Below are 13,049 nucleotides of genomic sequence, written 5' to 3'. Positions count from 1 at the left end.
CAAGGAGGCCTACAAACCTGACTCAATTACACCAGCTCTGTCTGGAGGAATGGTCCAGAATTCACCCAACTTATTGTGGGAAGCTTGTGGAAGGCTACCTGAAATGTTTGACCCAAGTTAAACAATTTAAAGGCAATGCTACAAAATACTAATTGAGTGTATGTACATTTCTGACAGGCTGGGAATGTAATGAAAGAAATTAAAGCTGAAATCAATCATTCTCTCTACTATTATTCTGACATTTTACATTCTTAAAATAAAGTGCTGATCCTAACTGACCAAAGATGGGGAATGTTTGCTAGGATTAAATGTCAGGAATTGTGAAAAACTGAGTTTAAATGTATTTGGCTAAGGTGAATGTAAACTTCCGACTTCAACTGTAGTTAGGGGTAAAAGTGACTAGGCAATCAGGATCGTTCATTAACAGAGTAGCAGCAGCGTATGTGAAAGAGTGTGAAAGAGTGTGAAAGTGTGTCTCTCCATGTGTGAGCCAGTGAGTGTGCATAGAGCCAGTTAGTGTGCATAGAGCCAGTGAGTATGCATAGAGCTAGTTAGTGTGCATAGAGCCAGTGAGTGTGCATAGAGCCAGTGAGTGTGCAAAGAGCCAGTTAGTGTGCATATAGCCAGTGAGTGTGCATAGAGCCAGTTAGTGTGCATAGAGCCAGTGAGTGTGCATAGAGCCAGTTAGTGTGTTCTGTTTTTGTCAGAGGGACAAAGATTTTTGTGCATAGAGCCAGTGAGTGTGCATATAGCCAGTGAGTGTGCATAGAGCCAGTTAGTGTGCATAGAGCCAGTGAGTGTGCATATAGCCAGTGAGTGTGCATAGAGCCAGTGCAGGAGAATCAGTGCAAAAAAAGGGGGTCATTTTAAATAGTCTGGGTAGCCATTTGATTAACTGTTCAGCAGTATTATGGCTTACGGGTAGAAGCTGTTCAGGAGCCTTTTGGCCCCAGACTTGGTGCTCCGGTACCGCTTGCCCTGTGGTAGCAGAGAGAAAAGTTTATGACGGGTGGCTAGAATCTTTGACGATTTTTAGGGTCTTCCTCTGACACCGTCTGGTATAGAGGTCCTGGATGACAGGGAGCTTGGCCCCAGTGATCTACTGGGCTGTACACACTTCCCTCTGTAGCGCCTTACTGTCGGATGCCAAGCTGTTGTCGTACCAAGAGGTGATGCAGCCAGTCAGGATGCTCTCAATTGTGCAGCTGTAGAAATACTTCCATAATCCCTTATTTTTCATGCAAATTAGCAAAAAATCTTTGTCCCTCTGACAAAAACAGAACAAACCAAACAAGCATAAAGAAGAGGAGGGTCAGTGCAGTCCGATGGAGATCAGTCAGCGCTCATTTCCATAGGCCTCTCTGTCTGATTTGATGCTCTGTGACATATTGAGTTTAATTTGTAGCCTAAAGAACTAAACAGCTGTGGCCTATTTTATTGTGCTGTGTTCTGGTGGGTGATGTCACCATTTTTGCCTTGTAAGACTGACCTGTCTTCAGTGGTCAATGTGAAGATGTCAGTAGAATTTCTCTGGACTGCTGATGGAGGAGGAAGGGCAGGACAGCAGGCCTGTGTAAAGGGCTCTCCACAGTGATTTCACAGTCTACGCCAACGGAGCTACGGAGCTCTGTTTGCGTCGCGTTTCAAAACTCCAGCCGCACAAAAGTACGTAAAACTACCTCCGTCGGATCCGTTGCGTGGACTGTGTAGAGCCTAGGTTTTCAATACGTCTTCGTCGTAAAGTATAAAGAGTGAGAACACGTAGTACTCATTTGTGCTTTCGATTCCTGACTGCTCCAGGACATAGCATACCTATGTGTTGTGAATGTGTGCATACAGGCCCCAGCCTGTCTGGCCAAGAGGGTGTACAGCACACCATATGTGACAGCTAGACACAACATGGCCAATCAGCTGGGACTGGGGGGGTCAGGAGAATGAATGAAAATGTATGTGGGTCTTCGTAAGAGAGACTATTGATTTTAATGAAACTATGAAATAGGCCTAGTGATTCTTTACATTGGTACTAGTTATTGTATATTAATATGTTGTGTTTCTCTGTCTGTTTTACAGATGAAATGAATGGCAGTAATCTTGGTAAGTACCACAAACACCTTTTAATTGAATCTATTTGCACTTGATGTTTGAACAATCAATCATCCTGAACCTCAATTCTAACCATGTTCAGTCACTGAACACACTTGAAGTATATGAGAATGATAATACCATGTTAGAAACTGCCAGGATTCATCTTCGGCACCTCATCACATAAAGCTCCCATCTGGTAAAGTAAACCCCAGCACAGTTTGTCTCAGTGATTCAGAGCAAACAACAGGTAAGCTCAGCCCAGTCCAGATGTTGTTATCTCTCGGGTCATTGTGTAACAGTCAGTTCACTTAAACAGGTAGGTATGTGATTGTAAAGATGTGGCTGTGTGATTACCACAGTGATACAGACTCTTGGATAGCCTACCACCAACCAGGCATGGAGGCTTTTTACATTCCTCCCTTCCAGGTGCTGAACACAGCAATGTGACTGGGACATCATCCACGTCAGCCACTTAGCGTCCGCCTCCAGGCCCAGTCAGGGATGCACTATCGGGTGTTCCACCACCGAGGAGAGGGGTTTGGAGGGACTGAAACCAGTCAGACCAGCCTGGCTTGAATGAATCCTGAATCCCTGCCCACCTGATTAGAGGTCTCACCCAGCCAGCCAGGATGTAATGACAGAATTATGTTCTTGCCACTTCCCGTCTGCCCCGGCTGGGCTTATAGTCACGCTAGCCTGGCACAGTATGTCATTAGCTCCCCAACTGTAGCCCAACGAGAGGCAGCAGCTCTGTCATTTTACATCTAAATCACAGGACTCTCTGGAGATCACAGCAACGCTAAATCGCTCATGTAACCGCCTACCCCTCGCTCACTTAGTATGCAGAGCTTATATATACTGTATTAACACTGCAGAATTACTGCGACATTGATGGAACAAAGGCGAAGAGATGTCAACTACGCAAAACTGTTATTCTGGATGATATTGACCTACTGTGATCATTCCATCTAACTGTGATTGTAAAAATATATTGCTAATAATATTAGAATCATTTTTAGATGATTTATGGTTATCATCACAGGGATGATTAACAGGCCAGCTCAGCATCCATCAGAGCTCCAACTAATCTGCTGTGATTAGTCTAAGCCCTCTACGCCAGGTTTGGGAAGGAAGGACTGAGTGATGAGAAACTATTCTCCACTCAGAGTTTTGCTTATTTGTTTGGAATTGCTTGTCAAATGTGTAATTACACTGCCATTGGTTTGCATCCTCCCTATAGTACGAAACTGTCGTCACACGAGTCGCAGACATGCAGGATTCCTTCAATAATGTACATAGGCTCTCATGCAGTTTTTTTTTACGAGTCCTCACCTTCTGAGACCGAGTCAAGACCGAGTACAAATGTATCTGACACCGAGACAAGACCGAGACACTCAATATGTTGTCCGAGACCGTGACAGGTCTCGAGTACTACAACACTGACTGCAACGTAATCAGAATCCTGCTATACAGATGTAGGATCTTAATTTGAGCCAGTTTGCTACAGAAGGAAAATAATCCTACACCAACAGGACATTTTTATTATTATAATAATTAACTGGTATTTTGTAGGGGTTTGATACATTTTCTGTAAAGGTAAATCAAGTCTAAAATGTCAAAGTGGTAAATACTTTGTATTTCATTTAAGCATCAGCTGTCAGAGCAGCTTACGATCATTGCACCTGTACATAGCCCATCAGTAAATAGCCCACCCAACTACCTCATTCCCAGATTGTTATTTATTTCTTTCCTCCTTTGCACCTCATTATCTCTACTTGCACATTCACATTCACTTGCCTTCGGAAAGTATGCAGACTCTCAGTTTTTCCACACTTTGTTAGGTCACAGCCTTATTCTAAAATTGATTCAATAGTTTTTTTCCTCATCGATCCACATTCAATATCCTGTAATGACATAGCAAAAAAACAAAAAAACTGAAATATTACATTTACATAAGTGTTCAGACCCTTTACTCGGTACTTTGTTGAAGCACCTTTGGCAGCGATAACAGCCTTGAGTCTTCTTGGGTATGACTCTACAAGCTTGGCACATCTGTTTTTGGGGAGTATCTCCCATTCTTCTCTGCAGATCCTCTCAAGATCTGTCATGTTGGATTGGGAGCTTTGCTGCAGAGCTATTTTCAGGTCTCTTCAGAAATGTAAGATCGGGTTCATGTCCAGGCTCTGGTTGGGCCACTCATGGACATTCAGAGAGTTGTCCCGAAGCCACTCCTTCGCTGCCTTGTGTGTGCTAAGGGCCATTGTCCTGTTGGAAGATGGAGGTCCTGAGCGCTCTGGAGCAGGTTTTCACCAAGGATCTTTTTGAACTTTGCTCCGTTCATCTTTGCCTCGATCCTGACTAGTATCCCAATCCATGCCACTGAAAAACATCCCCACAGCATGATGCTGCCACCACCATGCTTTACCGTAGGGATGGTCACAGGTTTCCTCCAGATGTGACGCTTGGCATTCAGGCCAAAGAGTTCAATCTTGGTTTCATCTGACTAGAGAATCTTGTTTCTCATGGTTTGAGAGTCTTTAGGTGCCTTTTGGCAAACTCCAAGAGGGCTGTCATGTGCCTTTTACTGAGGAGTGGCTTCCATCTGGCCACTCTACCATATAGGCCTGATTGGTGGAGTACTGCAGAGAGGGTTCTCCTTCTGGAAGATTCTCCCATCCCCACAGAGGGACTCTGGAGCTCGTTCAGAGTGACCATCAGGTTCTTGGGCCCTTCTCCCCCGATTGCTCTGTTTGGCCGGGCGGCCAGTTAGGAAGAGGCTTGGTGGTTCCAAACTTCTTCCATTTAACAATGACGGAGGCCACTCTGTTCTTGGGGGCCTTCAATGTTTTATTTTATTTTTAATTGACCTTTATTTAACCATGTAGGCAAGTTGAGAACAAGTTCTCATTTACAACTGCAACCTGGCAAAAAAATAAAGCAAAGCAGTGCAACAAAAACAACAACACAGAGTTACAAATTAACACACGTAGAGTCAATAACACAATAGAAAAGATAAATAGAAAAATCTATGTACAGTGTGTGCAAATGTAGAAGAGTATGGAGGTAGGCAATAATTAGGCCATATAGGCAAAATAATTACAATCTAGCATTAATATTGAAGTGATAGATGTGCAAATGATGATGTGCAATTAGAGATAATATGGGGATGAGGTAGTTCTGTGTGCTATTTACAGATTGGCTGTGTACAGGTACAGTGATCGGTAAGCTGCTCTGACAGCTGATGTTTAAAGTTAGAGAGGGAGATTTTGCAATTCATTGCAGTCATTGGCAGCAGAGAACTGGAAGTAAAGGCAGCCAAAGGAAGTGTTGGCTTTGGGGATGACCAGTGCAATATACCTGCTGGAGCGCGTGCTATGGGTGCGTGTTGCTATGGTAACCAGTGAGCTGAGATATGGCGGGCTTTACCTAGCAAAGACTTATAGATGACCTGGAGCCAGTGGGGTTGGCGACGAATATGAAGCGAGGGCCAGCCAAAGAGAGCATACAGGTCGCAGTGGTGGGCAGTATATGGGGCTTTGGTAACAAAATGAATGGCACTGTGATAGACTACATCCAGTTTGCTGAGTAGAGTGTAGGAGGCAGGATAGTCAGTTTTACGAGGGTATGTTTGGCAGCATGAGTGAAGGAGGCTTTGTTGTGACATAGGAAGCCGATTCTAGATTTAATTTTGGATTGGAGATGCTTAATGTGAGTCTGGAAGGAGAGTTTACAGTCTAACCAGACACCTAGGTATTTGTAGTTGTCCACATATTCTAGGTCAGAACCGTCCAGAGTAGTGATGCTAGTCGGGCGGGAGGGTGCGGGCAACAATCGGTTGAAGAGCATGCACTTAGTTTTACTAGCATTTAAAAGCAGTTGGAGGCCACGGAAGGAGTGTTGTATGGCGTTGAAGCTCGTTTGGAGGTTTGTTAGCACAATGTCCAAAGAAGGGCCAGATGTATACAGAATGGTGTCGTCTGCGTAGAGGTGGATCAGAGAATCACCAGCAGCAAGAGCGACATCATTGATATATACAGAGAAAAGTGTTCATTTAATTTGCGATTTTCAGAAATCGTTAATGTTGCGTTATGCTAATGAGCCTGAGGCTGTATTCACGATCCCGGATCCGGGATGGGTAGTAATCAAGATTAACTTGGCTTTCGAAAGATTTTTGAAAGGCAGGGCAGGATGATATAGGTCTATAACAGTTTGGGTCTAGAGTGTCTCCCCATTTGAAGAGGGGGATTGCTGCAGGGGGGGCTGTGATGCTGGCCGGGGTAGGGTTAGGCAGGTGGAAAGCATGGCCAGCCCTAGAAAAATGCTTATTTTCGCAGATTTCTCGGTGGTGACAGTGTTTCCTAGCCTCAGTGTAGTGGGCATCTTGGAGGAGGTTATCTTATTCTCCCTGGACTTTACAGTTTCCCAAAACATTTTTGAATTGGTGCTACAGGAAGCAAATTTCTGTTTGAAAAAGCTAGCCTTAGCTTTCCTAACTGACTGAGTATATTGGTTCCTGACTTCCCTAAAAAGTTGCGTATCGCAGGGGCTATTCAATGCCAATGCAGAACGCCACAGGATGTTTTTGTGCTGGTCAAGGGTAGTCAAGTCTGGTGTAACCAAAGGCTGTTCTTAGTTCTACATTTTTTGAATGGGGCATGCTTATTTTAGATGGAGAGGAAAGCACTTTTGAAGAGCAGCCAGGCAGAATCTACTGATGGAATGGGGTCAATATCCTTCCAGGATTCCCGGGCCATGTCGATTAGAAAGTTCTGCTTGCTGAAGTATTTTCGGGAGCATTTGACAGTGATGAGGGTGGTCGTTTGACCGCAGACCCATTACGCACGCAGGCAATGAGGCAGTGATCGTTGAGATCCTGGTTGAAGACAGCAGAGGTGTATTTAGAGGGCAAGTTGGACAGGATGACATCTAAGAGGGTGCCCATTGTTACGGATTTAGGATTGTACCTGGTAGGTTTCTTGGTAATTTTTGTGAGATTGAGTGCATCTATCTATCTTAGGTCACCTAACAGTATGAACTCTGAAGATAGATGGGGTGCGATCAATTCACATATGGTGTCCAGGGCACAGCTGGGGGCTGTGTAGCAGTCATTTTTTGGTACCCTTCCCCAGATTTGTGCCTCAACACAATCCTGTCTCGGCGCTCTACAGACAATTCCTCCTACCTCATTGCTTGGTTTTTGATCTGACATGAACTGTCAACTGTGGGACATTATATACTGTAGACAGGTGAATGTCTTTCCAAATCATGTCCAATCAATTGAATTTACCACAGGTAGACTCCAATCAAGTTGTAGAAATATATCAAGGATGATCAATGAAAACAGGATGCACCTGAGCTCAATTTCGATTCTCATAGCAAATGGTCTGAATACTTATGTAAATAAGGTATTTCTGTTTTTTATATGTAATACATTTGGAATAATTTCTAATAACCTGTTTTTGCTTTATCATTATGGGCTTTTGTGTGTAGATTGCTGAGTTTTTTTGCATTTAAAAAAATCCATTTTAGAATAAAGCTGTAACATAAAACGATTGGGAAAAGGTCAAGGGGTCTGAATACTTTCCGAATGCACTGTATAGTGTATCTTTTATAGCCTTTAATATGTTCACTCTGTTGGCTTCATAGGACGAACATACATACAATGCTATGCTTGGAGCTTTCAAAAGCTACTTCAACATTTTGCTTCATATCTCTGTCATAGTAGTAAATATACAGGTATATGTTGTTAATTTGATCACTGTTGTCGCTGAGAATTTTCCTGTGCTGCAGGAAATTTGAATGAGCCTCGTGATTTGGTCTCCACTATGACGTAGAAGTAAATCTTAACTATAGACTACTGTAGCCTATCAAAATGTATTTATTGTTAGAAAGTATGAACTATTTAAAAAATATATATATTTATCTAATCTTCCTGCTGCAGAATTGTTTTACAAAACAACTGTCAAATTAAGATTTTACATCTGTATGGCTCCTTTTTTCTTACATTATTTGCTTTACTTTAGTTGAAGGTCAATGCTACAGTTGGTGACATAAGCTAATAACGAAGGTGCAGGGCCTGATTATACAATATACATTTATTTCATTTTTTTTAACATCAAGAACATGACCTCTTCCACTAAGATTCGCGTCAGCTTAACTTTGCCCTTTAGTGAGGCATGTTGTGTAAGTAAGGGCCACAACATGAATAATGTTGGTGTTTGCGAGGCAGGCAGGCTGGTCTGAGTGTAAAGCTAACTGGAGCAGGAGAATGGCGCTGTTCGGCGAGGTTCACGGCTGTTATTCTTACAGGCGATGAGCGTGAAAGGAATTAATGCCATCTGACAGTTCTGGAGCAAGAAGAGGAGGGCTGGATGGAAAAGGAGGAGAGCGAGAGGAGAACGAGAGAGAGGAGAGGGGGTGTGAGAAGAGAGAGAGGAGGTATGGATGGATGGAGAAGGGGAAGGGAGGAAAGTGCATTGGGGAAGTGTTGGACGAGGGAGACAAGGAAAGAGGGAATGAGCTAGATATGGAGAAAGCACGGATGAGAAAGATGGGGGAAGAGAGAGCATAAGCTCGAGAGGGGGAGGGGCAGGAATGAACTAGATACTGTAGGAACCACCACTGTTCACCACCACAAAGAATGTCATATGGGCTCTATAGATGTTATCATGAAGACACATGAAAAGTAGACTGGAATGTAACTCCAATGCATGCTGTCTTAACAGGCACGTTTGAAATGCTCTGAGACACTTCAACTCTGACATTTTATCACAGTCAAGCAACCCAGTGTGGCTAGTATGTATGATTTAGCTGAGGCCAAATTGAATACTAGCCGGTCATTCTGGAATTGAGCCTCTAAGAGGATTCCTATGATAAGTCCCCAGGTGGGTTCAGTCTAGGAGATTTCTAACTGAGGTGAACATGGTCATTCATAGAATGCTGGGAATACTCATAGGGCTGAACACTGAAGATGGAGAAAAAGTGGAAAGAACTATGGGTGAGGGATAGGCAGACTGAGAATAGAGGGGCAAAACAGCTTCCTAATGCTAATGAGGATTATAGAGACAGAGAAAAGAGACATGGCACGTGAGGGAGAGACCGAGTGAGAGAAAAGAAACATGATGGAAGGTGAGTGAAGGATTGACAGAGAGAGAAGAAGGACAGGAAAGCGAGCAAGACAGAGAGAAAGAGAGGAGAGGGACAGGGAAGCGAGGGAGGATCACACTGTAATTTGGCAGGCTCCAGGACCACAGTCCACAGCAGACTCCTTTTGGAGGAGGAGGAGCAGACAGAGATCTGCACTCTTCTGTCTGTGAAACCTGTCATTATCATGTTGGCTGAGAGAAGAAAACAACGTCTTGATGTCTCATCCTTAAAAACACACAAACCTCTCTGCTCCTGAACTCCAGACAGCCCAAATGCTTGATGTCGAGACTGTCTCTGTTTTTTAGTGGTTTGAGTGGGGGGCCTTGCTTTATTTATAGAACATGGTGTTGTAGGCCTAACCCTACTGAATGTGATGTACGTAAGGATCAAGACTAGTCCAGCCTGGTTTAACATATAGAAATTGAACCATCAGAAAATGGTTTATCACATCATGGGGAAGACAATAGCTTTCCATGTATTTTTACCAATCATAAACCTCCAAAGCCACAAATTTAGTGAGGTGATATTATTTTATACTAGTGATACTATTCCCTATAATAGAGACAGCAATGCTCCTCTCTGAAATAAGCAGTGTGTGTTGTTGGATCCAAGGCTTATGGTAAAAGCCAGACTAAAACCCTCAAACACTGTGTCTGTGAGCTGGGCTCATTCCCTGTCATCATCTCTCTCTCTAGCACGGTATACCTGTCTGCTGTAGGTTATCATAGGTTCTGTCTCTGGCACGGTATACCTGTCTGCTGTAGGTTATCATAGGTGCTGTCTCTAGCACGGTATACCTGTCTGCTGTAGGTTATCATAGGTGCTGTCTCTAGCACGATATACCTGTCTGCTGTAGGTTATCATAGGTTCTGTCTCTAGCACGGTATACCTGTCTGCTGTAGGTTATCATAGGTGTTGTCTCTAGCACGATATACCTGTCTGCTGTAGGTTATCATAGGTTCTGTCTCTAGCACGGTATACCTGTCTGCTGTAGGTTATCATAGGTTCTGTCTCTAGCACGGTATACCTGTCTGCTGTAGGTTATCATAGGTTCTGTCTCTAGCACGGTATACCTGTCTGCTGTAGGTTATCATAGCTTCTGTCTCTAGCACGGTATACCTGTCTGCTGTAGGTGATCATAGGTGGAAAAGATTGTATAATGGTGGTGCCTATTCATGTCTTTGTTTGTATAAGAGCGAGTTGGTTCATGTTGGAGTTATCTATCTCTTGGTCCACTGAGTGAGTGAGGGAGTGGACCTGAGATGGCTCACTAGTTTTTGTTGTCTCCCTCTGCTGGTGAATCCTCTGAAGTCTGGTCATGTTGAGGCTGTAAAGACCAACCCCCGTGTTGGTTTCCCCACAGCGCTAAAGGGCCCTCCCTCTCTTCCTCTGCTGACGTAATATGTCTTCATGTGTTGGGTTCCCTGCAGAGCTAAATGGCCCTACCCTCTCTTCCTCTGCTGACGTAATATGTCTTCATGTGTTGGGTTCCTTGCAGAGCTAAATGGCCCTCCCTCTCTTCCTCTGCTTTCGTAAAATGACATCATGTGATGAGTTCCCTGCAGCGCTAAATGGCCCTTCCCTCTTCTCCTCTGCTTACGTAATATGTCTTCATGTGTTGGGTTCCCTGCAGAGCTAAATGGCCCTCCCTCTCTTCCTCTGCATTCGTAATATGACATCATGTGATGGGTTCCCTGCAGCGCTAAATGGCCCTCCCTCTCTTCCTCTGCTTACGTAATATGACATCATGTGTTGGGTTCCGTGCAGCGCTAAATGGCCCTTCCCTCTTCTCCTCTGCTTACGTAATATGACATCATGTGTTGGGTTCCATGCAGCGCTTAATGGTCCTTCCCTCTTCTCCTCTGCTTACGTAATATAACATCATGTGTTGGGTTCCCTGCAGCGCTAAATGGCCCTTACCTCTTCTCCTCTGCTTACGTAATATGACATTGTGTGTTGGGTTCCGTGCAGCGCTAAATGGCCCTTCCCTCTTCTCCTCTGCTTACGTAATATGACATCGTGTGTTGGGTTCCGTGCAGCGCATAATGGGCCTTCCCTCTTCTCCTCTGCTTACGTAATATAACATCATGTGATGGGTTCCCTGAAGCGCTAAATGGTCCTTCCCTCTTCTCCTCTGCTTACGTAATATAACATCATGTGATGGGTTCCCTGAAGCGCTAAATGGCCCTTCCTTCTTCTCCTCTGCTTACGTAATATGACATCGTGTGTAGGGTTCCCTTAGTGCGAAATGGTCCTTCCCTCTTCCTCTGCTTACGTAATATGTCTTCATGTGTTGGGTTCCCTGCAGAGCTAAATGGCCCTCCCTCTCTTCCTCTGCTTACGTAATATGACATCATGCGGTGGGTTCCCTGCAGCGCTAAATGGCCCTTTCCTTCTTCTCCTCTGCTTACGTAAAATGACATGTGTTGGGTTCCCTGTAGCGCTAAATGGCCCTCCCTCTCTTCCTCTGCTTTCGTAATATGACATCATGTGATGAGTTCCCTGCAGCGCTAAATGGCCCTTCCCTCTTCTCCTCTGCTTACGTAATATGTCTTCATGTGTTGGGTTCCCTGCAGAGCTAAATGGCCCTCCCTCTCTTCCTCCGCTTTCGTAATATGACATCATGTGATGAGTTCCCTGCAGCGCTAAATGGCCCTCCCTCTCTTCCTCTGCTTGCATAATATAACATCATGTGTTGGGTTCCCTGAAGCGCTAAATGTCCCTTCCCTCTTCTCCTCTGTTTACGTAATATGACATCATGTGTTGGGTTCCGTGCAGCGCTAAATGGCCCTTACCTCTTCTCCTCTGCTTACGTAATATGACATCATGTGTTGGGTTCCGTGCAGCGCATAATGGGCCTTCCCTCTTCTCCTCTGCTTACGTAATATAACATCATGTGATGGGTTCCCTGAAGCGCTAAATGGTCCTTCCCTCTTCTCCTCTGCTTACGTAATATAACATCATGTGATGGGTTCCCTGAAGCGCTAAATGGCCCTTCCTTCTTCTCCTCTGCTTACGTAATATGACATCGTGTGTAGGGTTCCCTTAGTGCGAAATGGTCCTTCCCTCTTCCTCTGCTTACGTAATATGTCTTCATGTGTTGGGTTCCCTGCAGAGCTAAATGGCCCTCCCTCTCTTCCTCTGCTTACGTAATATGACATCATGCGGTGGGTTCCCTGCAGCGCTAAATGGCCCTTTCCTTCTTCTCCTCTGCTTACGTAAAATGACATGTGTTGGGTTCCCTGTAGCGCTAAATGGCCCTCCCTCTCTTCCTCTGCTTTCGTAATATGACATCATGTGATGAGTTCTCTGCAGCGCTAAATGGCCCTTCCCTCTTCTCCTCTGCTTACGTAATATGTCTTCATGTGTTGGGTTCCCTGCAGCGCTAAATGGCCCTCCCTCTCTTCCTCTGCTTGCATAATATAACATCATGTGTTGGGTTCCCTGAAGCGCTAAATGTCCCTTCCCTCTTCTCTTCTGCTTACGTAATATTACATCATCTACTGGGTTCCGTGCAGTGCTAAATGGTCCTTCCCTCTTCTCCTCTGTTTACGTAATATGACATCATGTGATGGGTTCCCTGCAGCGCTAAATGGCCCTCCCTCTCTTCCTCTGCTTGCATAATATAACATCATGTGTTGGGTTCCCTGAAGCGCTAAATGTCCCTTCCCTCTTCTCTTCTGCTTACGTAATATTACATCATCTACTGGGTTCCGTGCAGTGCTAAATGGTCCTTCCCTCTTCTCCTCTGTTTACGTAATATGACATCATGTGTTGGGTTTCGTGCAGCGCTTAATGGCCCTTCCCTCTTCTCCTCT

The 13,049-nt window shown here is 44.5% G+C and overlaps 1 protein-coding gene across 1 annotated transcript in view; it reads left to right on the top strand.

Moving 5' to 3' along the window:
* LOC135539583 (nuclear receptor subfamily 6 group A member 1-A-like) overlaps positions 1-13,049 on the top strand; it is a 118,313-nt gene that overhangs the window by 68,162 nt on the left and 37,102 nt on the right. Inside the window, exon 3 of the mRNA XM_064965548.1 lies at positions 2,071-2,094. Within this exon, the coding sequence (XP_064821620.1) occupies positions 2,071-2,094 (24 nt within the window). The remainder of the gene's footprint in view (positions 1-2,070; positions 2,095-13,049) is intronic.

This window comes from Oncorhynchus masou, chromosome 1 (assembly GCF_036934945.1).
Source record: "Oncorhynchus masou masou isolate Uvic2021 chromosome 1, UVic_Omas_1.1, whole genome shotgun sequence".
In the NCBI taxonomy this organism is placed as follows: Eukaryota; Metazoa; Chordata; class Actinopteri; order Salmoniformes; family Salmonidae; genus Oncorhynchus; species Oncorhynchus masou.
This window is presented reverse-complemented; position numbering and strand designations above follow the sequence as displayed.